Here is a 27,039-nt window from a genome sequence, read left to right as displayed (position 1 = left end):
GCAACTCCAGACCCAAAAAGAGCCAATGTTTCAGTTCAAGTCTGAAGGTAGAAAAAGACCACTGTCCCAGCTCAGCAGCCAGTCAGAAGGAGTTCCCTTTTCCTTCTGTTCAGGCCTTCAACTGATTGGCTGAGGCCCACGCACAGTACAAAGGGCAATCTACTTTATGCAGTCTACCAATTCAAATGTTAATCTTAACCAAAAACACCCTCACAGACACACCCAGAATAATGTTTGAGCAAATATTTGGGCACCCGTAACCCAGTCAAGTGGACACATAAAATTGACCATCACTAGTCAACTTTAGGTGTCCACCTGACCGATGAGCCAACAAGTCCTGCTCTTCTGGAGAGGTGCTTTCTATGCAGTCAGGGCCCGGCAGGAAAGAGAGGCACTCAAATGGGGATGCTTGAATGGGATTTAATGAAGAGAGCTGTTCAGAAAGATGCAGGCAGGATGGAGAGAACTTAAACTTGATGGATGGTGAAGCCGTCAAAGTCCTGAGACAAGTGGAAGCTGCCATAACCTCTGGGTCTGATGGGCAGACAGAGGGGATGTGCCAGACACTGTTCAAAGCACTCTGACACATATAACCTTAAAAGGTTTTATTAAGATACAATTCACTGATTTAAGGTGTACAAGTCAATGGCTTTTAATACAATCACAACATTACACAACCATCACCGTGGTCAAATTTAGAACATTATCCTGAAAAGAAACCCTGAACTCCCAGCTATGACCTTCCAACACCCCCATTTCTTCCAACACCACTGCTTTCTGTCTCTATTGATGTCCCTGTTCTGGATAGTTCATGTAAATGAAATCATATAAAGTGGTCTTTGTGACTGGCTTCTTCCACTTAGCATGTTTTCGGGTTCATCCAAGACAACCCAGGTGCAATCATTTTACAAGTGGGTGAATTAAGGCACAGAAAGGTTAGGTAACATGTGGTAGACGGTAAAGCAAGAATTCACATCCAGGTGTTTTGGACCATCGTTACACCGTCTCTGTCATCACAGAGCCTCACCCAGCTACTCATCCACCATCAAGGGGGACACTAGAGTAGTGCCCCCACCCAGGTCTTACCTCCCTGATCCAGTCCATCCTGAACCCACTGCCCCATTTATATCCTCTCAAGTTCTGTCTTCATCATGACCTCCTGGGCTCAGGGTACATTAGGCCTTTTTACCTGCCCAACATCTGTTCTCCTTCCTGGTGAGGGGACTCTGGCTTCCTTTGTGGGAACCATCCCTACCCCACTCTACACCCATGTGGCTTGAGTGAAGTTGTCCCCACTTCACCAGCTTCAGGTGTAACCATGGGACTAGGCCTGGTCAATGAGAGCACCGCAATTCCCCAGGCCACAGTGATTGGTCAGGGGCCAGAACATGATCTGATTGGAGAAAAATGAGACTAGGGGTGGCCGTGGGGGTGGGGGGGAGTATATGTTGTGAATTCTGGGAAAGCAAAGTTTTCTCCCTTCTGCAGAAGCTAGAGGAAGAGACACTCACCCTTGCTGTGGGTGGAGGCGATTAGGAGGTGATGGCTGCAGCAATGCTGCTGCCACACACAAGGGGCAATGGGAGTCACTGGGAGCCCAATTACAACACTGTGTCAAGCAGAGATAGGAGAAAGAGAAGCCAGGTGTTTGTTTCCAGGAGCTCAAACCATACCTGAAGAAAGTGACCTCTGGACTTTTCATTTAGCAGAGCTAATACTCATGAGAAGCAAAGGTAAGCCTGACCTGTGGTGGGGCACTGGATAAGGTGTTGACCTGGGATGCTGAGGTTGCCGGTTCAAGACCTTGGGCTCGCCTAGTCAAGGCACATATGAGAAGCAATTGTGAGTTGGTGCTTCCCACTCCTCCCTCCCCCTCTAAAAATCAATAAACAAAACCTTTTTATTTCATTTTAGGTGAGAAGACGGAGGATAGTGAGGTAGACTGCCGCATGCGCCCTAACTGGGACTCACCCGGCAAACCCCCCGTCTGGGGCTGATGCTTGAATCAACTGAGCTATCCTCAGTGCCTAAGGTTGATGCACTCGGCCCAACTGAGCCATCCTTAGTGCCCAGGGCCAATGCTTGAACTAATTGAGCCACTGGTTGTAGGAAAAGAGAAAGAGAAGGGGGAGTTGGAGGGGAAGAGAAGCAGATGGTTGATTCTCCTGTGTGCCCTGACCGGGGATTGAACCCGGATGTCTGCACACAGGACCAACGCTATTATCCACTGAGCCACCAGCCAGGGCCAAATCTTTTTTAAAAGAAGCAAAGGTGAGATGTTTTGTGTCTCTTCTAAATGACATAAGGGAGTGAGAATTTCACGTTCTAAAATCCTTTTATTGCACAGCACATAGAATAATATGGTTCCTTAAAGCAGCCAAATAAATGAGATAGTCTTTTAATGCCCATACTGTCTTATTAAAACACAAACACACAGAGAGCATCAGCAAGTGATTGCAACAGGTGGCATCTCCATGCAATTTTTTATTGTTTCAATAGGGCCACTAGGAAATTCAGCATGGAAAATACCACACAAAGGGTGCAACCCTCTCTGCCCCCAGTAGAACGGGGAGCACTGCTGTCACAATTGTTTCCACCTGATAAAGACAACTTGGTCTGGAACATGTTTCCAGCTGTCATGGCAAAATGGGCTGGAGAAAACTGGAACAAGAAGTCACATCTTAGCAGAAAACAGGCCAGGAAAAGTGGAACAGAACAGAAACCCTGAATCAGCCCAGAAAGTAGGATGTAAAGTAGGGAACAGCATCAATTTGGGGGCAGATACAGCCCCTGTGGAATAAACCACTGGTGTGAGTCTTTCTTTTAAAAAGAATTTTTCAGTCAGTACATATTGTCCTTTTTTTTTAATTGATTACTTTTAGAGAGAGAGGGGGAGAGGAGGAGAGAGAGAGAAGCATTCATTTGTTGTTTCACTTAGTTGTGCATTCAAAGGTCGCTTCCCATATGTGCCCTGACCAGGGATCGAACCCACAACCTGGGTGTTTAGGGATGATCCTCTTAACCAACTGAGCTAACTGGCCAGAGCCTAAACCACTGATTCTTAACCAGGGTGCATATTAAACCCTTGTATGAGTTTTTAAACTATAGTCATCCCTTAGGCCAGTGTTTCTCAACCAGTGTGCCACAAGTCATGGTAAGGTGTGCCGTGGGGAAATTAAACATGGGTCCCCAAACTACGGTCCGTGGAGGCTATTTATCCGGCCCGCCGCCAGCCGCCTCCACCCGAACATAAACATTCCCCTCACAATCCCTCCAGCTATCCGCGACAGGAAGAGTGGAGGCATAGGGAACGCTCACTGACCAATCACCTTCTAGGATTCATCCTGACCACTAGCGATGAACCAATAGTAGGCTGCCTCTCATCCACACCGAGGAAGGTCCCCGCTCGGGCTGCCACGCACTTGTCATTGTGTGGCCGTGGTGAGTAGTTGAAGCTGCTACTCCTCCCCATGGCCCCGATTTCTAATCCTGGTCAGGACTGGAGGTAAATGTTGCCACCACTAGATGAAGCCTCAGCCTCAGCTGGTTATGTCTATCCTGATGGTGTATATAGATATTTGACCTTTTTCTTTTTAAAAGAGGCCCCCACAAAGGGTGATATACAATGCATCACAATGTTATCTAACTTTAAAGCTAAAGTTTGCTGATCTTCCTTTGGACAGTTTTTGGTTATCTGTTGCCAAGGAGTTCCCCATTCTGGCCAACAAAGCTATTATATTTTGACATTGCTCCCGTTTTCAACCACATATCTATGTGAGCTGAGCTTCTCAAGCTTGACTGTGATTAAAACTAAAAACAGAGAGGCCCTGGCTGGTTGGCTAGTGGTAGAGCGTCGGCCTGGCGTGCAGAAGTCCTGGGTTCGATTCCCGGCCAGGGCACACAGAAGCGTCCATCTGCTTCTCCACCCCTCCCCCTCTCCTTCCTCTCTGTCTCTCTCTTCCCCTCCCGCAGCCGAGGCTCCATTGGAGCAAAGATGGCCCGGGCGCTGGGGATGGCTCCTTGGCCTCTGCCCCAGGCGCTAGAGTGGCTCTGGTCATGACAGAGCGATGCCCTGGAGGGGCAGAGCGTCGCCCCATGGTGGGCGTGCTGGGTGGATCCCGGTTGGGCGCATGCGGGAGTCTGTCTGACTGTCTCTCCCTGTTTCCAGCTTCAGAAAAATACAAAAAAACCCCCAAAAAACTAAAAACAGAGACTGAGAACTTTTGAGGAAGAGCTTCATGTGTGTCTTTCTACCATTCCTGCCAGGATATCCCTTTTGTGTTCATGGAAACAGGCCCAGGTTTCACACTGTGAGTATAAATACATTTAGAAACTATATTATTAACTATATGTATAATATGTACTGTGTTAGAGTGTCATTTTGGTAGGTGGTGTGCCCCAAGATTATGTAAATGTAAAAAATGTGCCGCGGCTCAAAAACGGTTGACAATCACTGCCTCAGGCCAACCTTATAGCGTCTGCTTTAGTAGGACTGGGGTAAATTTTTTTAATCTCAAGAGTTTAGTCTGATGTGCACGCCTAGTTAAGAATTCTAAATTAAACATTAGGAAACTCTGTATAACTGGAAATATAATCAAAATTTTAAAAAAAAGAAAAAGTATGAAGAGAAAAACCCAAACACAAAAAACCAACCACAACACAGCAGCTATAAATAAAAAGCATTTCAAGGAAGAGTTGAGATGCAGTTACAGGTGAAATGTTTGTCAGGCTTCTGATGGGTTGCAGTGCAGATGGACAAGAAGACTGAAGGACACTCACAAGTTTGCCCCTCCTTCCTCACTTCATACTTTCATCCAAAAGTTTCTAGGTGTGCTCATATTGAGACTGTCATTAATTGTTTCGATTCATTTTGTTTCACTCTAAGAGCCCACATGGTTTGTTTTTAGCTTAGGTTCATTTATCAAATGTTGGCCGAGGGCCTGCTAAGCTTCAGGTACAAATATTGATCTACTTACTACCTATGCAACTTATGACCATTCGACTTTATGACCACAATCGCTAGCCACGACTGCTCCACGTCAGGCAGCACAAGCGTTGCCCAGCTGGGCGTACGACAGTGCGGATCAGCTTCCGGCAGCACTACCATCTCCACGTGCACCATTTCAACTGTTAGCCCAGACTCGGTACAGCAATTTGTGTTTTGTGTCTTTGATCAAACCCCTCCGAAGATGTCTACCAAGAGGAAATTGTCTTTGCAAATATTAAACCAGTTGTACTGGTAATGCAGTGTTTTACTTAAACCTGACGAATGTAAAAATAACAAAATGGTGTAGAGATGATACAAATGGCATAAAATGAACAAAGAAAATTATGATATATAGACATAACAATAATGAAAGAAAATTATAAAATATGACTTAAATATTTTTATAACATAATTTCACAGTGCTGTACATATAGCCTATTCAATTTACGACCAAATTGTGTGTTACGACTGCTCTGTCAGAACCAATTGTGTTCATAAGTCGAGCACTAGCTGTACTAGGAACCAATCGTGATCCTAAGTCGAGCACTAGCTGTACGAGGGACAGCCCTTGACTTTGAGCAGCTCACTGACAGGCTGGAGAAACGGTACACAATCATGCAATGAGAGAATGTAATACCAGTGCAGGACAGCTATGATATGCAGGGACGGGAGAGAGGGTGTGGGATGGTTTCACCTAAGAGATGGGGTTTGAAAGGGCAAACAGCCTTCATCAGAAGGGCAGAACATGTGGATCAGAAGGTGGCAGTGAGCAAGGTGAGTCCAGGGAGCAGTGCCAACTAATGAATGCATGTTCATTGTAGCCCACTGGACACTGCTTGGTGCTTGATGCTGGCTTCTCCATACGGCAACCCTAAGACAGAGACTCGTCAACCTACTGTGTTTTACTCCCTCCCTTTTCTGAAAAAGAAAATGCCTCCTCCCTGAAAGGATCCTCAAGTCAGTGGCCCAGCACAGAGAACAGCCAGCTGAGTGAGCCCTGGGCATCTTGTAGTATGCAAATGTGACATTCCCCTCTCATCTAACAGCAAAGATCAGGAGGTGGGATTATTGGGGCCAGATGATCACAACATGCAGCAATTGCCTGTCCCTGCTCTCCAGTCATTGTCACTACAACATTCTGGAAATGACTAGTAGGGTTGGTATGGCTGCCGGAGTTGGGACTTCAAGGTAAGGGTGCCCTCTGGTGGCCGCAGGCGGGCACGGGAAGCCCCAGACCTTCCTTGCCCTAGGCATGCCCAGCAGCATACCTTTCTTTGCCAAGCAGGATCAAAGCACCATCGTGTTCAGTCACAGCCCTGCAGGGCTGCCATTTCAGGAGGCAGGAGTGGGAGGACGCATGTCCCCTAAGGCAAGAGGGGCCTTTTAAACCTTTGAAAACACATCCAATAGAAAAGTGTTCTCCAGCAAGCCAGAAAAAGGCCTTTTTGAGGGAAGATTTCTTTTGTTACCCTCTGCTGGGAAAGGTCATGTTTTCTTCCCTGCAAATCAACCAGATCCAGGGGTTTTAAGGAGGACCTTTATGATGAGTTTATGAGGTGAGGGTCCAGTTTTTATCATATTCTCAAGGAGGTATGGGATGTCCAAAAGGGTTAAGAACCCTGAGGGGTCCCTCTTAAAACTCCATAGAAACTATGTTCAAATGTGGTCTCCCTGAAGTATATATATCACAGGTCCCCAAAGTCTGTTAATAATCCAAATGTCCCCTGATGGAGAAAGAGGAAATAAGATGCTGGACTGCCTAGTGGTCATGTTCAAGCCTCTCCAGCACCTAGCAGACTCTGTTAATGGGGGACGAGCAGAGTCCGTGGTCCCGCAAGTGGTCCACACAGGTGGTCCCGCAAGTCACGGGGGCAAAGCAGTTGAGACAGTCCACAGTCAGCAGCCAGTGCAGGTGGCAGTGGCTCCTCTGTGAAAGGGAGGAAGAGCACAGCAGCCAATCGTGTACGTACTGACTTGGAAAGATGGGCAAGTAGGTCACCCAACGAAAAAGGCAAAGTGCAGATCAGGATGCACAGTCCCACTCCATTTGGGGGACAACACAAACCCAAACATGCATGTGACTGGATAAGAGGTTTTTAAAATAATCTGGAAAGGTACACAAAGAATTATGAATAGTGGTTACTTCTAGGGCAGCGGTTCTCAACCTGTGGGTCGCGACCCCAGCGGGGTCGCCTAAAGCCATCAGAAAATACATAATGCATATCAGGTATTTACATTCCGAATCATAACTGTAGCAAAATTACAGTTATGAAGTAGCCACAAAAATTATTTTTTGGTTTGGGGTCACCGCAACATGAGGAACTGTATTGCAGGGTCATGGCATTAGAAAGGTTGAGAACCACTGTTCTAGGGAATACATTTGGGAGAGGTGCTTTCTTTCTTATATGCAGTTCATATTGTTTGATTTTGAAGCATTACTTCTGGAAGGGAAAAGAAAGGAAAAAAAATGTCTTATGTGGCTAACAATCACAAAGGAAGGCCAGTGGTCAGATCCTGTTAGTCAACAAGCAGTCTGCAGGGAGACTTACCGGCACTGTAAAGGTGCTAACAGCACTGCTGGAGTATTTTACACCATGTGCATTCATGTATTTTTTTTACAAAAAAGGTTTTAACTTTTAAAAAACAGGGCAATTTAATTTTGTATTTAGTCTGAGAAAAATGTACTGAGTGTCAGATGCTATGCTAAGCGCTGAGGAAATGGAAGGACTAAGACGATCTCTGCCTTTCATCCAGATCATGGTCTAGTTCAGTGCTTTTCCAACTTTGCTTCCACATCGCCTGCAAGTGTTGCATACTGGTTAGCAACTGCTGAAGAGCAAATCGCCCCAAACTCTGCAGCTGAAAACAACATTTATTATCTGACAGTGAGGAATTCAGGACTGACTGTACTGGGTGACCCTGGCTCTGGTGTCTCATGTGGTGCAGTCAAGATGTTGGCCGCAGTCATCTGAAGGCTTGCCTGGGGCTGATGGAGTCATTTCCAAGATGGCACACGAACATGGATATAGGCAGGGGTCCTCAGGTCTTGATCATGTGACCCTCTCCAGAGTAACTACCTGAATGTCCTCATCACGTGGCAGCTGGCTTCCCCCACAGTGAGTGATCCTGGAGAGAAAGGTGGTGGAAGCTGCAGTCTTTTATGACCTACCAGCCTTGAAGTCACACTCCATCATTTCCACTGTATTCTGTTTGTTAGAAACAAGTCATTAAGGACAGCCCACACTCAAGGCAAGGAGAATTCAGTTCCACTGAGCAGAGGAGTGTCAGAGAATTTATGGACATACTTTAAAACCACCACATCTTGTTCAGAGGCATATTCTGATTTGGTAGATCTGGGGAGGAGCCCAAAGTTCAGCACTTCCAGCATGCTCACCGTTGATACCACTGCTGTTGGTCCATGGACCGTACTTTGAGTAGAGAGAGAATCACACATGCCAACAACGACAGTTCAGATCACGTCTTTGGAACTACAATGCTTGCAAGAATAACATCCTTTGTCATCCTGGTATCATTTTTGGATGGTATCCAATTTTAAAGTCACATTTCCTCTGAAAGGTCAGAGCAGTAAAGCAAAAGACAAGATTACCTTGTTAATACATGAGGACAAGCTGTAATGAAATTAAAAAACAATCAAAGGGGAATTAAAAAACTCTCTCTGGTCATGTTTTGGAAGCTCTCAGAAGCTTAAAACATCAGCCATCAATTCTGAAGGGAATGCTAAACAAACAGCAACAAATCTGAGCTTTTAATAAAGATGGTACAAGTGCTTTCATAAGCCTAAGACTCCTGCTGCAATACTTACAAAATCAGCTTTAATACAGGAGGCAACACACACCACCAGCATCTCCAAACCAAGGCTACTATAAGCTCTGCTGGCTTCTAGGATGGTAATTAAAGAAGGCATTTCCCCATTCAACAGCCTGTATTGAAACTTGCTTTCAGATACCACATAAAACTAGAAATCCTGTATTGTTTTATTGCTATGATTCACATGCCATAAAATTCCCCATTTTTAAGTGTATGATCCAGTGGTTTTTAGTATATTCACAAGGTGCTACAACTACCACCACCATCTAATTCTAGAACATTCATCACCCCCAAGAGAAACCCCATATCCTTTAGCAGTTACTCCTCAAACCCTTGTAGCCCCAGCTAAAGAATTTACCACTTTAACCATTTTATGTGTAGAGCTCAGTTGCATTAAGGATATTATTGGGTAACCATCATGACCATCCACATCCAGAACTATTTTCATCTTTCCAACTGAAACTCTGTACCCACACTTCATTTTTCAAGTTCATCAATGTTACTAGCATATCAATACTTCATTCCTCTTTGTGGCTGGAAAAACTCCATTGTATAGGTACAACCAAAGGGGGGTTCTGAGCTGCGCTGTAACATGGAATAGGGAAAGCAGCTGTGTTAGGGTTGGTGGCTAGCATTCTGCATGATCAGCGTGTGACCCTGTGGCAGAGCCACGTGTGCACAGCCTATGTAAGGCTACGGGTGCTTTCCTCCAGTGCGGTTTTGCACGGATTGCTTGCCCGCCACTGTGAGGGGCAGGTTTGCTGTTCGTTCACCTGCTGCCGTGAGAAGCGGTTTTCCCGTTCGTTCACCTGCTGCCGTGAGAAGCGGGTCTCCCCTGCCTGTGTGCTTGTCTGCTGTTGCAAGAACCTATTAAATAGGAAGGACCCAAAGCTTTCTGGCTCTGCAGGTCCTCTACCGTCTGCCCGAATCCAAGGCGAACCTGCCTGGCCTTGGCCACCAGCATTATACATGGTCTGGCTTATGAATCAAAGGATCACTCACTCACCTGCTGCGCTGAGAAAGAACTGTAGGAGGACAAGGGTAAGGCAGAAAATCCTAAAATAATCCAGGTGAGAGATGAGGATGGTTGGGCCCTGAGTGGAAGCACCAAAGGCAATGAAAAGGATTTGGAGAGCTCGCAGGATGGCCCAGGCAATTAAACAGGAGTATAATAGAGGCAGGCGCCAAAGGTAACGCCAGAGGTTTTGGCCTGAGAACCGGAAAGGTGGAGCTGCCACTCATTATGAAGGGGAAAGCCAATGGGGAAGCAGGACTGCAGGACTGGAGGTCAAGGGAGGTGAGTTCAGCTTGGGCAGCTGGAGCCTGACATTCTCTTCAACTTCCAAGTGGAGGATCACGTAGGAAGTGGGCTATCTGAAAATAAATCTGGGGTGGAAATACACATGTGAAGGGATCAGCTGCAAGGTAGAACAAGATAGTAAGAAAAAGATGTAAACAGACAGGGCCAGGGACCTCAGCTTGGGACCCCTGGCACCGAGAGATACACAGGAGAGGGGGAACAGCACAAGACGCTGTGTTAACAGCAGTTTGCAGCTGCTTAATGAGAATGTCTTGATCTTTCCCTCACCTCCTTTCTCCTCCTTTCCTTTTTCTTTCTCCTCCTCTGTCCTTTAAACAGGCACTACAATGTATCTGGGTCAGAAAAGATTGTTTACCCCCAAGAAGCTCATGACATAAAATAATGTAGTCACTGAATAGGAACTTGGCTTTTAAGTTGTTAGCCAACTACACTAAATTACACTACAGACCTCTGTTCCCTAGCAATCAAGACTTGGGAATCTCCAATTGTCTTTGACTGTTCTCTCTCATGTTTAATTTATTGCAGTTATTATCAAGAGACTGATTTACTCATCACATAAAGTTAAACTTGCTCTTGGTTTAGAAAAAGAGATCTTGACTAATCCAAACTATAACAGTATCCAGTCCTACAGAACTGGACCCACTGGAGGCAGGTCATGCCCCCGCATGTGGTGCTGATTAAACCCAGGACGCAGGTGGAAGGCAAAGCCTTACTGACGTCATCCTTCACAACAACAGGCTCAGAGTCTAGGCCAGAAGTCCCCAGTCCTGATGCACACTGGAACCACCTGGGAGCTCTGGTAAACCATTCTGATCCTGGGCTCTACCCTAATTCAGAATTTTGGGATTACCACCTGAAATTGTTACAAGGTTCCTCAGGACATTCTAATGTGCAGCCGGAAAGGAGAATCACTGATCTAGGTTTTCATAAATTATTACAAATTTTGCAAACCATAAAAGATTTCAACACAATATGAAAAGTTTAGTCCGTTTTGCTCCATTCTTTTGGTAACAGACCTAACGAAAAGTATTATAATGCAACTTTACAAATACTCCACAATTTAGTATATTCTCTAATGGAAGTAACCTGACCTCAACCCACAATTCAAAGTAGAAACAATGACAGTATTCCACTTACCTGATGACCGTGACAGTCTTGTTTTGTCACACTTAAACACCATTGTGTTTTCAATTTCCTTTTGTTACCAGCAAACTCAAATTTTTTCTCTAGATTCCTATTACTTTCTTAATGATTAATTCTCTATGTTTTAGGAAAAAATAAGCTATGGACCAAACAATGACCAGCTTTGTTTGCTGCAATGTGAACGCAACCGGTGAACTGTCGGCCTTATGGCATACACACAAAAAATCAACACCGAAGAATTTTATTAAAAAAAAAAAATCTTGCAGTTTATTAACAAAATTACATCACAATAATGTAACTGTAAAACTAGCCTTGTCTGTTCCTAAAGAGATTATGTTGTTTTTCAAAAATCTCAAAATAAGGCTGAATATTATGTAGACAGGACAACCCACTAGAGAAAGAATTCAAAGTCACTGGGTCAAAATCCACCATGCAATACACAACGCCCACCCCTGAATTCAAACAGCGCGTGAAAAGCTGTGATTCCCAAGCACCTGTGCACCAGGCTTTCACTACGTGTAATCAATGTAACACTATGACCATGAACAACTTCCTCTACTTCTTCCTTTAGATGTTTCCCAAAAACCTTTGGTCAGGGATTTGAGCCTTGCTTCCTGTCTCATTTCTGGTGAACCTCGCAATTATAATCTTTTTTCTCAAAAGATGATGCCATAGTATTGGCTTCCATGTGCATGAGGCAGTAAGCCCTTGTTCAGTTACAAGAACTGTACATTTCTTTTCTGCCAACATCACTTGTTAAATTACTACCATCTTTTATAGACTGGGAAAAGTGGACATACCTTAAAATCTTTCTGATAAATATATTGCCATGCCACATCCAGCCTGGATAACCTTCTTCAAAACAGCATATGCTGGAGCCTATTAAAGATAATAATGAGCACATTGCATCAAGAAAAAATAACAGAAAAAATTATAACTAAATTACAAAACAACGATCATTCAGAACTGCCTAAAATCTGGCTGAATTAAGTCCTACAAGTAGGGATTTAATGAACAAGCCAAACTGAGACTGGCAGGAAGGGCAGAGACACAGAATGGGCTGGTCCCACACCCACGTGCGGAGGATAAAAATCAGGAAGGATAATTGGCTGCAGAGGTTCTCTCTTAAGAGCGAAGGGCCCAGCCCCACAACACGACTTCCAGCCCAGGGTTCCAGAGCCAGGAAGAGAAATCCCTGTAACTTCTAGCTGTAAAAACCAGGGGGATCGTGGCTGAGTGAGATGGAGGGCTGCTGGAGTCTGACAGTTCCTCTTAAAGGGCCCACACACAGACTCACTCCCTCTGAGCTCCAGCACTGGGACAGCAGCTTGAAAGGCACCAGGAACATGGGAATATGGGAAGGAGCTGAACTGTCTGCCATCAAGGCAACTGCTGGAGAGGGGGGCAGCTTTCTGCCAGACAGTAGTGCTGGTGGAGGTCACTTTTCCTTTTCTGAGATCCCCCTGGCCCCCAAAGAGCTGGCAGGCAGGTGCCATATCTGAGTCTCTATCAACCCGGTTCATGCTGTTTTCCCTGCCCAGGTGATGGATTCCCTGAGACTCCTCCCCATTCAACTTGTGAGCCCACCCAAGCTGTTCCAGTGACTTTCCATACAAATGGCCTCTTTCGCCTCATCTTCAGACCTTCCTAAAATCTCTCAAACAAGCAGCATATGGGCTCAGTGTAGCCTGTATCTTTTGCTAAGTGGCCCCAGGTCTGGCAGTAGCAGCAGCCTGCCTTGGGTTGCAGCCTGGCCATTCCTTGGCAAATCCAAGCCCAGCACAAGTAGCAGCCATCTTCAGATTGCCCTATAGCTCGTGTTGGGTGGCCCCAGGCAGAATACAGGTGACTTTGCACCTCCTGGGAGTGCCCAGAGCCAGTGCACCCTGTAGACAGCTTCAGACCACACTGTATCACAACCCGACCAACTATGAGCAATACCCTCAAGGTGTGGACTAAGTGAGCACCAGACCCCCAATGAAACAAGTCCTGCTCCATAGGGTTGGCTCCTGCACAGCAATTCCTCTGCCGTAGTCACAGCCAGTCCTCAAAGCTTATCAGCCTTGGGAGGGGGACACGGCATCAAACCCTCCTATTGATGCCAAAATCAATTAGGTAAAGTTCAACTACAACAGGACAGTGCACACAGCCCACACATGGGGGCACCTCAGGCTCCCAGCTCGGGTGACTGCGGAGGCAGTGCACTGGGCCCTGGGGCATCTACTACACAAGGCCCCTCTACCAAGTCCAGGAGACACAGCTGCTCTGCTTTCTACACAGAAACAAACAAAAGGAAGCAGTTAAGATGTGGAGACAAATGAAAGAACACGAGAAATCTCCAGAAAAAGAACTAAATGAAATGCAGGCAAGCAAACTACCGTATATAGAGTTCAAAACTTATGGCCCAGGCTGGTTGGCTCAATGGATAGTGTTGGCTCAGCAAGCGGATGTCCCAGGTTCAATCCCTGGTCAGGGCACACATGAAAGCGACCATCTGCTTCTTTTCCCCTCCCTCTCTTCCTCTCTTGCAGCCAGTGGCTCAACTGGTTCAAGCATCAGCCCCAGGTACTGAGGATAGCTCAGCTGGTCTGAGCGTCACCCTCAGACACTGAGGATAGCTCAACTGATTTGAGCATTAGCCCGAGATGGCAGCTCCCAGGTGGACCCCAGACCCTGTTGGGGTGCATGTGGAAGTGTCTTCTCAATTTCCCCTCTTCTCACTTAAAACAGACAAACAGCCTGACCAGGTGGTGGAGCAGTGGATAGAGCATCATACTGGGATGCAGAGGACCCAGGTTCAAAACCCTGATGTCGCCAGCTTGAGCGCAGGGTCATTAACTTGAGCGTGGGATCATGGACATGACCCTATGGTTGCTGGCTTGATCCCAAAGGTTGCTGGCTTAAAGCCCAAGGTCATTGGCTTGAGCAAGGGGACGCTCGCTCTGCTGTAGCCCCCCAGTCAACAGGCACATATGAGAAAGCAATCAATGAACAACTAAGCAGCCACAGTGAAGAATTGATGCTTCTCATCTCTCTCTCTTCCTGTCTGTCCATATTAGTTCCTCTGAAAAATAAATAGATAAATAAATAAAACAGATAAACAAACAAAAACCTTATAAAGATACTCAATGAATTTAGCAAAAATTTCAAGAAATTTGTTGAGAATTTCAACAACATGAAAAAAGACACAGAAACCATAAAAAAGAACCAGTCATAAATGAAAGATCCACTAACTGAAATTAAGAATAATTTACAGTGAATCAATAGTAAAGTAGATGAAGCCAAGATTCAAATCAGCAATTTGGAGTATAAGGAAGCAAAAAACACCCAATCAAAACAGCAACAAGAAAAAAAGAATAAAAAAAAAAAAAAATGAAGACAATGTAAGGAGCCTCTAGGACCGTGATGGCAAACCTTTTTATAAAATCCACCTACTTTTGCAGTGCTGGTCAACCTGGTCCCTCCCACCCACTAGTGCAGCGGTTCTCAACCTGTGGGTCGCGACCCCGACATATATTAAATAAAATATGTATTTCTGATGGCTTTAGGCGACCCCTGTGTTTTGGTCGTTCGACCCCCACCGGGGTCGCGACCCACAGGTTGAGAACCGCTGCACTAGTGGGTGTTCCAGCTTTCATGGTGGATCATAGCAGAGCATCCAAACTGCACTGTTTGGTTGAAGAAGAACAGAAATAGACTCAGATACAAAGAACATTATGACAGTTCCAGATGGGAGGGGGTATGGGGGGATAGGTATAAAAGGTGAAGGGATAAAGAAGTGCAAACTGGCTCTTACAGAATAGTCAAGGGAAAGTAAAGTACAGCAAAGGGAATACAGTCAATATTCTAATAAATATCTATGGTGTCAGATGGGTATGAAATTTATTAGGATGACCACTTAGGAAGCATGTAATGTCTATTCACTGGAGCATATACCTGAAACTAATAATAACACTGTATGTCAACTGTAATTGAAAAATAAATGATTAAAAAAAGATGAAGACATAACACTTCTCAATATATATGCACCCAATCAGAAAGCACCAAAATATATAAGACAGAACTAAAGGGAGAAACTGACAAAAACACAATCATAGCAGGGGGTTTAAATACTCCATTGACAGCTCTAGATAGATCATCAAACAGAAAATCAATACAGAAATATGAACCTTAAATGACACATTAGATCAAATGGACATAATTGACATTTACAGAGCATTTTATCCCAGAACATCAAATTGTACATTCTTCTCCAGTGCAAATGAAACATTCTCAAGGACAGACCATACGTTGTCATAAAACTAGCCTCAACAAATTTAAGACTGAAATCATTCCAAGCATATTCTCTGACCACAATGCTTTGAAATTAGAAATCAACTACAAAAAGTAAAAAATACCCACATATATGTGGAGATTAAATACTATGCTACTAAAAAAAATTGTCAAAGAAGACAACAATAAGCAAACAAAAGAAAGACATCTATGTTCACTTTTAGTTGTGAAATACAGGCCTGGCAGGATTGAGACTTCTCAGGATAAGAAATAAGATCTAAGAAAAAATTCATTTTAATTTGGAAAAAAAAAGAAAAACTTATTCAAAAAGTTCGAATGCTACTGCCAAAACATTAAGTCATCTGGTTTTCTCAATGTAAAGGGAAAAGAAGCTGCTGGGGCAAAGGATAAGGGAAGAAGCAAGAAATAAGGGCTTGTTCTTTGTCAAGGCAGTATATTGGTTTTCTTTCTTTGGCAATCACTTTGAAATCTTTTTTTTTTTACAGAGACAGAGAGAGAGTCAGAGAGAGGGATAGACAGGGACAGACAGACAGGAACGGAGAGAGATGAGAAGCATCAATCATCAGTTTTTCGTTGCGACACCTTAGTTGTTCATTGATTGCTTTCTCATATGTGCCTTGACCGCGGGCCTTCAGCAGACTGAGTAACCCCTTGCTCAAGCCAGTGACCTTGGGCTCAAGCCAATGAGCTCTGCTCAAACCAGATGAGCCCGCACTCAAGCTGGCGACCTCGTGGTCTCGAACCTGGGTCCTCCGCATCCCAGTCCAATGCTCTATCCACTGCGCCACCGCCTGGTCAGGCAAAATCTATTTTTCTAAGAACAGAAACCTTCCCACCCCTCAACCTTCCAAATAGGTGCTCAAAGCACCACAAGCAAACAGTAAAGGTAGGTCCTCACCAGTTCTGCATCGTGTTCAAGGCCTATGTCATGGTGCTCAAGCTCTTCATCCCTAAATTTCTTTATCAGCTGGTTAAATAAAAAAGAAATTGAAGCAAGTCAGCATTACACCTCTCCTGGTGTCCTGTCTTATTTTGGAGGCTAAGGACTCGTGATTATCTAAGACAGGGTAGGTAAATTCTTCCTATAGAGACAGAATCAACACTTCATGCTCTGTATGGTCTCTCTCACATCTACTCATTCTGCCATTGTGGAGGGTACAGCAGCCACGGACATGTAAACAAATGGGTGTAGCTGTGTTCCAACAAAACTTTATTTACAGAAACATGTGGTCAGTCACAGGCCATAGTTTACCAACTCAATTTAAGCTTTAAAGAAAAGCCAGGCCCTGGCCGGTTGGCTCAGCGGTAGAGCGTCGGCCTGGCATGCGGGGGAACCGGGTTCGATTCCCGGCCAGGGCACATAGGAGAAACGCCCATTTGCTTCTCCACCCCCTCCCCCCTCCTTCCTCTCTGTCTCTCTCTTCCCCTCCCGCAGCCAAGGCTCCATTGGAGTAAAGATGGCCCGGGCGCTGGGGATGGCTCCTTGGCCTCTGCCCCAGGTGCTAGAATGGCTCTGGTCGCGGCAGAGCGACGCCCCGGAGGGGCAGAGCATCGCCCCCTGGTGGGCAGAGCGTCGCCCCTGGTGGGCGTGCCGGGTGGATCTCAGTCGGGCGCATGCGGGAGTCTGTCTGACTGTCTCTCCCTGTTTCCAGCTTCAGGAAAAAAAAAAAAAAAAAAAGAAAAGAAAAGCCAGGCCTGTTTCTGTTTCCTTACCTGCTGTGGAAAACTATCTGAGGGTATCTTTTAGTTCATTTATTTAAACTGAAGGGTTTGTGTGAACAGCATTGGATCTACCAATAATACAGCAATGGAGAGAAAACAGGACAAGGCTCAGAAGACACAGTTTCCTGACCTCAGCCCAAGCATGTCGTGAGAGCACACAGCTTCAGCTCTCTGTGCCTTAGTGTGCTTGCCTTTAAAAATGAGGCACTGACCTAGATCTCTAAGGTCTCATCATTCCCTAACATTCTATTTTTTTCTTCTTGCCAAACTGTATGCCTGCCTCTTTACCCCTTACCAGCCCCTTTTCAGAGTGTAGTCAAATACCTGAAGAAGCTCCTCATATTTTTCAGAGTCCTCCTCCATCAGTGTTCTGATCTGGTTGTTGTAGTGATGAGCTATGGACTCTTCCACAGCGACAGTGCAGGCCATCGCTCCCTCCTTCCCAAGCAGAGCAGTTCCTACGCCTGGAATTGTCAAGTACAGAGCAGTAAAGGATGGGGCTGATACCACTGGTAAGGGAGAGCATGTCAGGTCAGGGCCTGTCAACCTCGGCACTACAAACTCTGGGTCTAGATAATCCCTTGTAGTGAGGGCTGCCCTGTGCATCATAGTTGTTTTTAGGAGCATGCCTGGCCTCTACCCACTCGATAATGGTAGTATCCCCAGATGTGACACCAAAAATATCTTTAGATATGCCAAGTGTCCTCAGGAGCACCTTGCCCCTGTTGAAAACCACTTTTATGAGGTACAAGGTCAGTGTTAAACCTTTACTAACATTGTAAGAATACTATTCTCTTTTCAGTGATCTCCCCAACCTGATCATGGCAGGGAGAAAGTAATCACTGGGGGTAAGTCTTTCATTCTCTTTTTTAAAGACTGAGCAGATTTCAGGTTCAGAGCCTTTGTCAAGAAACATCTGGCTACAGCTGAATTAGTTGAGCTTTGTTTCTCCTTCGGTTGTATTTATTTTTATTGTACCTTTTATTTATAAAACTACTGATTTTAAGATTCTATCTTAAATAAATTTAAGCAAAAAGAACAAGTCAGGCAATTTAATTTTAGAAAAATATTAAGTAAATTTAAAAAGGCTGTAGGAGAACACAGCAAGAATTGCGAAGTGGTACTTAAAGGACATAATCCGCCCAGACCCCTCAGCTCCCATAAGCTCTTCTGGACAGACACACACCCAGCGCAAACCCCACCACGTTCCAAAAGGGCATCAGAATCGTTGGCCGGACCCTGAAAGCAACCATCAATTCACTGAACTTTTTCAAGTGGTCCTTTTCTTGATCCCACATTTTCTGTAAGAAACATAACAATAAAAACATGTAAGTAGTCTATACAGGCTGCTGCTGTATCCGAAGGAAGCTACATGCCCTATCCATGACTCAAGGCTCTGGCAGAGGCCCCTCAGACCCACAAAGTGCCTATTAAAGGGCAAGGGTCCATATTCATGAGAAATTAGATGTTTAGCTAATTTCAAAATTATCAGCTATTGTGTAATTTCCTTCCAGACTGCTAGCATATAAGTATCATTAACATCAAAAGAGAAAGGGAGGATGGTAATAACGCCTCACATAAGGCACTGCCTAAGTGCCAGGCGCGGTCAAACAGTTTTATGTAGGCAACTCATTTAAGCTGCACAACTGCTTTATGAAGAACAAACTATTATTATCCCCACTATACAGATAAAGTGAGGCACAGAGAGGTTAAGTAACTTGCCTAAGGATTCAGAAAAGGAAATTTAATTTGTGTTGTCTGTTACATGCCAGGCATGGTATCAGCTGCTCAATAGCAGCTCATTTATTCTTCACCAAAACCCAAAGAGGTGTTACCAGCCCATTCTGCAGATATGGAAATGAAGACCCAGAGGTTATGTGACTTCCCCAATGTCACACAGCTAAGAAGTGAGAGAGTTAGGCTGGGTCTGTGTGACTACAAAGCCTAGGTCTCTCCATCGCTTCTTAGTATAAAATATCTCCACGGGGCTCTACTGGGGGCAAGAGTACACCTCTCAGCAACCGGTACTTTTATCTAACACAGTGATTCTCAACCCCTTTTTCATTTTCACCCGCCCCCACCATGAAAATTTAATTCTACAGATATACCGTGAACCTGTTTACTAGATGTCCATCTATGCACTAATCATAAAAAGAATAACATGCTTTTCACTCCTCTCTCCCCAATATCCAACTTTCATTCGTTTAGGGACAAACAATATGTCCGACCCCTGAGAATGCACGACCTAATGTGACTCATTACTTGAAGGTGTTTGGGTGCCTCCGCCCCCAGCCCTGTTCAGTAGACTAGACTGAGAAAGGTAAAGCAGCACCCACCTGAATGACTGGCCCAACACTTGTGCGACCTAGGACAGCCATCTGCCCTGCATAGATGCGATTTGCTCCATATTCACCTGCATGATCCACACGGATAATTCGATCCACAGTTGCCCGATTGATACCCTCTAAAGTCGTTCCTGAGCTGCAAAATCGGACACTGATCCTTCCTCCATAAACTGCAATGCAAATGTTTACTATCACTCTCAAGTAAAATTGAGATATCTCCTTTTAACCCATTTATGCTGGAGGTTGAAATTCAGTTCAAAAACTTTCCAAAAATCCACACCACTTTTTGACAAGCTCCCAGCACACCAGTATCTGCAGCAGAGACTAACTCTGTGGACCATGTGACAACCACGTACTTTCAGGAGGCAGACATGTGTGAAAAATCAGACCTGGGGCTGACCCCCAGCAGTAGGATATAAATAACTCAGTCATAATGGAACATGAGGCATAAATGGGTCATGGACAGAAGTAAGGGGCACCTGAGAACAAAGGTAACAAATGAATTCTCTGCAGGCACATGCCCTTAAGCATATTGTTTATATTGCAGTGGGTTTTTTCCTTCAGAAACAGTTGCTTAATTTGTTTTGTTTTGTTTTTAAGTGAATTAGTTACCTACACAAAACAGAAGACTTTAGCCAACTATGTGGATTTCTAGTTTCACTTTAAGTGTAAAGTGAACATCTGGAAATTATGAGTCTATCTTTTCCCCAGGCAGCTGGCTCTAGACAGGAATGGTTCTATAGTTCACCAGCCCACCTGGCTGTGCTGAACTTTCTAGGGAGCTTTCAAAACCATGACTGCTCCCCCCAGTCAATTTCTGGGAGGGAGCACTGATATTTTTAAAAAGCTCTGTGCCCGAATCTTCTTTGCAGCCAAGGTTGATAACCATAGATTTAAGTTCTCTTAAAATACCCACATCTATGGGCATCTTATTTTGAAAAATAAACCTTGGAATTCTGGTTTCATCACATATGGTACACAACCAATTCAACTGACTTATTCTTGCCGTCAAAATGTCAATTTTTTAGGACAGATTAGATTTTGTCTTTAAAAATCTGCTAAAAGTAACTCCTGGACTGTATTCTTTGAGCCTCGTATGAGGGCATACCAAAAGTTTTTTTCCCCAAGAGAAGGGTTCTATAACGTGTCCAGGTAGGTAAGGTGTTTTCACCCCATTTTGCGGATATGGAAATGGAGACCCAGAGAGACTAGTTTATAATGTGGACTTTGACCTGTACTGGTATCATCTTGAGAAGTGTTCCGATGCTTATGTACTACAACAAAGTCTTTAATATTGATAGATACTTTTCATTTAGGCTAACTTCAACACCCAGAAATTGTGTAGAAATTTTCATTTTGGGTACATCTGTGGTTTTTTCATTAAAAAGGATTGAGTGCTTTGCACAGACGGTGATGGGGTAGACCTGGTGGAATTTGGGGTCAGTTGTTCTGCATTTCAACTTTTTGGCCAGACAGGGTTTAAAATGCCTCACTCTAAACAAAGGAGTGTGGACATGGAGGTCTGAATCAGCATGGTGATCCAGCTTTGATCTACTTCTCTGCACAACCTGCTCACTGAGCATATTTGACTCAAGAACTAGACTCCAGTTCCTGAACTCCAAGTTCTGCCAAGTGTAATATATCACTCTGTTCTGTGCTTTCAGATAATGGGTCACTGTTGTCTGTGGTCACGCTATCATGTGGAGAACAATTTGCGACATTAGTCAAAGTCAAGGTAGCTTCTTGCAAATTTTTGCCTTCTAGTCCAAGGACAGGTGCTTCCATCAATCTGACCTCCTTGAGAAAGATGGGGCCCAGGAACTGAAATGGAAAATGATGAGCTGGCTCCATTTCTCAAAATAATCTTATTTCCTTGTTCTTTCATTCATCCTCTGTTCTCACAAAAACATGTCAATAGGAAAGAACTTTAAAGATAACCCTGTACTCTTTTTTAAAATTTGCTGCCTGACCAGGCGGTGGCACAGTGGATAGAGCATCGGACTCGGACATGGAGGACCCAGGTTCGAGACCCCCCGAGGTCGCCAGCTTGAGCATGGGCTTATCTGGTTTCAGTACAGCTCACCAGCTTGGACCCAAGGTCGCTGGCTCCAGCAAGTGGTTACTCGGTCTGCTAAAGGTCCATGGTCAAGGCACATATAAGAAAGCAATCGATGAACAACTAAGGTGTCACAATGAAAAACTGATGATTCAGATTTATATGGAACTATAAAAAACCCCGAATAGCCAAAACAATCCTAAGGAAAAAGAATGAAGCTGGGGGCATTACAATACCTGACTTTAAACTATATTATAGGGCCACAATAATCAAAACAGCATGGTATTGGCAGAAAAATAGACACTCAGACCAATGGAACAGAATAGAAAGCCCAGAAATAAAACCACATATATATGGTCAAATAATCTTTGATAAAGGGGCCAACAACACACAATGGAGAAAAGAAAGCCTCTTCAACAAATGGTGTTGGGAAAACTGGAAAGCCACATGCAAAAGAATGAAACTCGACTACAGCCTGTCCCCGTGTACTAAAATTAATTCAAAATGGATCAAAGACCTAAATATAAGACCTGAAACAATAAAATACATAGAAGAAGACATAGGTACTAAACTCATGGACCTGGGTTTTAAAGAACATTTTATGAACTTGACTCCAATGGCAAGAGAAGTGAAGGCAAAGATAAATGAATGGGACTACATCAGAATAAAAAGTTTTTGCTCAGCAAGAGAAACTGATATAAAAATAAACAGACAGCCAACTAAATGAGAAATGATATTTTCAAACAACAGTTCAGATAAGGGCCTAATTTCCAAAATTTACAAAGAACTCATAAAAATCAACAACAAACAAACAAACAATCCAATAAAAAAATGGGAAGAAGACATGAATAGACACTTCTCCCAGGAAGAGATACAAATGGCCAACAGATATATGAAAAGATGCTCAGCTTCATTAGTTATTAGGGAAATGCAAATCAAAACTACAATGAGATACCACCTCACCCCTGTTAGATTAGCTATTATCAACAAGACGGGTAATAGCAAATGTTGGAGAGGCTGTGGAGAAAAAGGAACCCTCATTCACTGTTGGTGGGACTGTAAAGTAGTACAACCATTATGGAGGAAAGTATGGTCGTTCCTCAAAAAACTGCAAATAGAACTACCTTATGACCCAGCAATCCCTCTACTGGGTATATACCCCAAAACCTCAGAAACATTGATACGTGAAGACACATGTAGCCCCATGTTCATTGCAGCACTGTTCACAGTGGCCAAGACATGGAAACAACCAAAAAGCCCTTCAATAGAAGACTGGATAAAGAAGATGTGGCACATATACACTATGGAATACTACTCAGCCATAAGAAATGATGACATCAGATCATTTACAGCAAAATGGTGGGATCTTGATAACATTATAAGGAGTGAAATAAGTAAATCAGAAAAAAACAAGAACTACATGATTCCATACATTGGTGGAACATAAAAATGAGACTAAGAGACATGGACAAGTGTGTGGTGGTTACCAGGGGTGGGGGGAGGGAGGACAGGGGGAGAGTTAGGGGGAGGGGGAGGGGCACAGAGAACTAGATAGAGGGTGGCGAAGGACAATCTGACTTTGGGCGAGGGGTATGCAACATAATTTAATGACAAGGTAACCTAGACATGTTTTCTTTGAATATATGTACCCTGATTTATTAATGTCATCCCATTACCATTAATAAAAATTTATTTAAAAAAAAAAAAAAAGAAAAACTGATGATTGATGCTTCTCATCTCTCTCCGTTCCTGTCTGTCTGTCCCTATCTATCCCTCTCTTTGACTCTCTCTCTGTCTCTGTAAAAAAACACACACACAAAAAATAAAAATTTGCTGAAAAAATAACAAGGGGCTGAGAACATAGAATGCATTCAAACACAAAGTTGACTTTTGATGGGTAGGATTATATGTACATTAAAAATATACTAGACTGTTCCCTAGCACTGTACCACCTTTCCAGATTTAGGCACTTAATAATGATGGGGGGGGTTAATATGGAGGATTGAGTATCATATTTGTCATTTCTATCGTTTCACAATCTCTGCAAGCTGTCTTAAATAAGTACAGAGGGACTACAAAAAGGCATAGAGTTTGAGTTAGAAAATACGTGTCTTGTCTCAAATGCTAATCTTGGACAAATCAGAATTGCTATTTCTTACATATCAAATTGATAATAATCAGATTATTTCCTTTTTGGCCTGACCTGTGGTGGCACAGTGGATAAAGCGTCAACCTGGAATCTGCTGAGGTCACCAGTTCGAAACCCTGGGCTTGCCTGGTCAAGGGACATATGGGAGTTGATGTTTCCTGCCCGCCCCTTTTCCTCTTTCTCTCTCTCACCTCTCTGAAGTGAAAAATAAAAAGATTATTTCCTTTTTAAGGGAAGATGTATGATAATAGAATCTTTCTGAGTTATCATGAAAATAAAATGAGATACAGAAAGCTGGGTAACTATCAATGAAAAATTATCCTGTTATGTTTACTGGCTCAACAAAGCATTAAAATTCATGTTCAACAATCTGAGTTTTGCCTGTATTGTCACACGTGTTAAAAAATAAACTAAACTAAACTTGAGGGCCAGAACTAAAAGCTCTCAAATGCATCATTTTATATTTGTGTTTTCCAAAGTTTGAAAAATATACTAATGATGTTACCCAGGAGATTTTAAGAGGTACATGGGAAGATCTTATGTGGCTTATAAAAGCACATTAAATAATACATTGTAAAAGTTAGTTTTTTAAATTCTCTTCCAATTCTTGATTTAATCAAGGAGGTGCTGGTCTCTTTTCAGCTGACAGATCTTAAACTTAACACTTGCTAATCTCCCTTTTTTACAAAAAAAGAAAAAAATTTTAAAAAGATAGCTTTGGGTTCAAGCCTTGGTAGGCAACAGTATCTAATACTACTTAGTAACTTTTTGTTTTCTGCCTATTAGTTTTTTTTTGTTTGCTTCCGAAGCTGGAAACGGGGAGGTAGTCAGACTCCCACATGCGCCCGACAGGGATCCACCCAGCATGCCCACCAGGGGGCGATGCTCTGCCCACCTGGGGCATCGCTCTGTTGCATCCAGAGCCATCCTAGCGCCTGAAGCAGAGGCCACAGAGCCATCCCCAGCGCCCGGGCCATCTTTGCTCCAATGGAGCCTTGGCTGCGGGAGGGAAAGAGACAGAGAGGAAGGAGAGGGGGAGGGATGGAGAGGCAGATGGGCACTTCTGTGTGCCCTGGCCGGGAATCGAACCCGGGACTCCTGCACACCAGGCCGACGCTCTACCACTGAGCCAACCGGCCAGGGCCTGCCTATTAGTTTTTGATGATTATATGGGGAAGGCATTACTGGTCTTCTGTTTACTATAAAGATTTAGTTTCCCTTAAATTATTTTTTTTAATTTTTCTTTTTTGTTTTGTTTGTTTTTTGAGAGAGAGGCAGGGAGAGATAGACAGGAACATCCAGATGCTCCTGTATGTCCTGTGACCAGAGAATGGAACTGGCAACCTCCGCGCTCCAGAGGACCCTCCACCCAACCTGGCCGGGTCTTAATTATTGATTTTTAGAAAGACAGAGAAAGGGGAGGGAAGGGAAGCATTTGTTCCACTCAGTCCTGCATTTTTTTTTTTGTTGTTGTTGTTGCTTCCGGGTGTGCCCTGACCGAGGATCCAACTCACAACCTTGTTTCTGGGTGGCACTCTTAACCGACTGAGCTAACTAACCGGCCAGGGCTTTCCATAAATTAATTTATAAATGGTACACGGACTGACCTATGGAGGCGCAGTGGATAAAGCATTGACCTGGAATGCTGAGGTTGCAGATTGGAAACCCTGGGCTTGCCAGGTAAAGGCATATACCAAAAGCATGATGCTTCCCGCCCCCCCCCCGTAAAAAATCAATAAATAAAATCTTTAAATCCTGAAAGTGTTACACAAACGGTTTAACTTTGAGAAAACGACCTCAGGACAATTTTCTGAGGCAGCTCAGATGAAACTAGCAAAGGGAAAGCGAAGACCCAAACTCAAGTCTCCCTACTCCAAATTCGATGCTCCTTCTCCCCTGGTGTTCCTCAAACTCTCCAATCCAAGGGCTGTTCAACACTAGACAGGTATAGACTCAATAGGTCAGCGGAGGGACCCGAAAATCGTAATTATTTCTAACAAGCTCGGGGGTGGGGCTTAGGGGGAGAGACTCGGGCCCGCGACTACATTTTGCCTAGCAAGGCCCTCAGCGAAGGCAACGATGTCACTCATGGGGCAGCGAACTTTCAGTCGCCAACTGTCCTCAGCCGGAAACTCCGACCACACCTGCAGTGACACGACGGCACAGGTGTGCAATTAATTCCCCAGCGCGTCAACCCTGAACCACCCCAGAGTCCTTAAAAAAGACCATCCCGTCCTCTTCCGCATTCTCGTCGAGCACTAAAGGACACACGTCGCAACCCCCGTTGTTCCAACACTCGCAGTCGCGCTCCGTCGCAGCCTTGTGACGTATTAACGTTTTCCCCGTGACCTCTGCGGTCCAAACACCAGGAGTAAACTCTGGCTTGCCCCCCAGCGAAGAGCCGCCGCCGCGCTCCCCCTTTACCTGAGAGGGGCCCGCGCGCGCGCAGCCACCACAGGGAGCGAGAAGCCATCACACGAACACAGCTCACAGCCGGGACAACAAAGAAACTACACCCCTGACCCAAGCCCGCCAAACGTGCCCTTGGCGCAGACCTGTGGCGCAAGCAGACACGTAAGGAAGACGCAACTAGTATTTGCATTGGTGGAAACGCCCCTAGGCCCCTGGTTCTATTCCATTGGTTGAAAAAAATAAAATCACAAATGAAAAGATTCTATTGGATGCGGGCACTATCAATCACTTAAGAGCTCGACAGTGGTGAAGGAACTTTGGGTTGCTATGGAGGTGAGGATGCTAACCTACCCTTTCAAAGATCCCAAAAGGGTCAAAAATTTTAATTGTATATATATTTAAAAATTTTTAATTACACTTGATGTACAATATTATATAATGTGTCTGTAAAGTCATGGTGCGCTTTCACCCGGTCACAGGAAAGCAACAAAAGACGATAGAGATGTGAAATCTGCACCAAATAAAAGGAAAACTCGCCCAGTTTCATACCTGTTCAGTGCAGTTCGATGTGGGCTCACGAACAGATTTTTTTAGTGTTTCTTAGGTAGCTATCCCGTATAGCCTCTACAGACTCGTCACTGACTGATGGCCTACCAGAATGGGGTTTCTCCACCAAACTGCCGGTTTCCTTCAACTGCTTATCCCACCGAGTAATGTTATTCCTATGTGGTGGCGCTTCGTTATAAACGCGCCGATATTCACGTTGCACTTTGGTCACGGATT

General features: G+C 44.3%; 1 protein-coding gene across 3 annotated transcripts; it reads right to left on the bottom strand.

The window, feature by feature from the left end:
* Nucleotides 1-515: 515 nt before the first annotated feature.
* On the bottom strand, nt 516-26,410 carry COQ7 (coenzyme Q7, hydroxylase). Of its 3 annotated transcripts, none has more exons than XM_066382524.1 (7): nt 26,269-26,410; nt 19,631-19,809; nt 18,481-18,595; nt 17,619-17,794; nt 16,471-16,539; nt 12,080-12,158; nt 516-534 (listed from the first exon to the last, which is right to left on the bottom strand). In XM_066382524.1, exons 1-6 carry the CDS (start codon nt 26,315-26,317, stop codon nt 12,081-12,083), a joined length of 666 nt encoding a protein of 221 aa, XP_066238621.1. In that variant the 5' UTR covers nt 26,318-26,410; the 3' UTR covers nt 516-534; nt 12,080. The 3 variants fall into 3 exon arrangements, with proteins under 3 accessions (XP_066238621.1, XP_066238620.1, XP_066238623.1); XM_066382523.1 differs by lacking the exon at nt 516-534 and adding an exon at nt 4,889-8,556; XM_066382526.1 differs by lacking the exon at nt 516-534 and adding an exon at nt 4,889-8,556 and having other exon boundaries at nt 17,619-17,758.
* Between the last annotated feature and the right edge of the window lie 629 nt (nt 26,411-27,039).

Source organism: Saccopteryx leptura, chromosome 4, assembly GCF_036850995.1.
Source record: "Saccopteryx leptura isolate mSacLep1 chromosome 4, mSacLep1_pri_phased_curated, whole genome shotgun sequence".
Lineage (NCBI taxonomy): Eukaryota > Metazoa > Chordata > Mammalia > Chiroptera > Emballonuridae > Saccopteryx > Saccopteryx leptura.
The sequence above is the reverse complement of the archived record's forward strand: the minus strand, read 5'-3'. Positions and strand labels throughout refer to the sequence as shown.

Coding starts and splice junctions, on each gene's coding strand:
- COQ7 (XM_066382524.1), bottom strand. CDS start 26,317: ATGGCTTCTCGCTCCCTGTGGTGGCTGCGCGCGCGCGGGCCCCTCTCA. Junction 17,795..18,480: donor CGTGGTGGGGTTTGCGCTGG/GTGTGTGTCTGT, acceptor CAGTGGTATCAG/CCCCATCCTTTACTGCTCTG. Junction 16,540..17,618: donor AATATGAGGAGCTTCTTCAG/GTATTTGACTAC, acceptor TTATTTAACCAG/CTGATAAAGAAATTTAGGGA.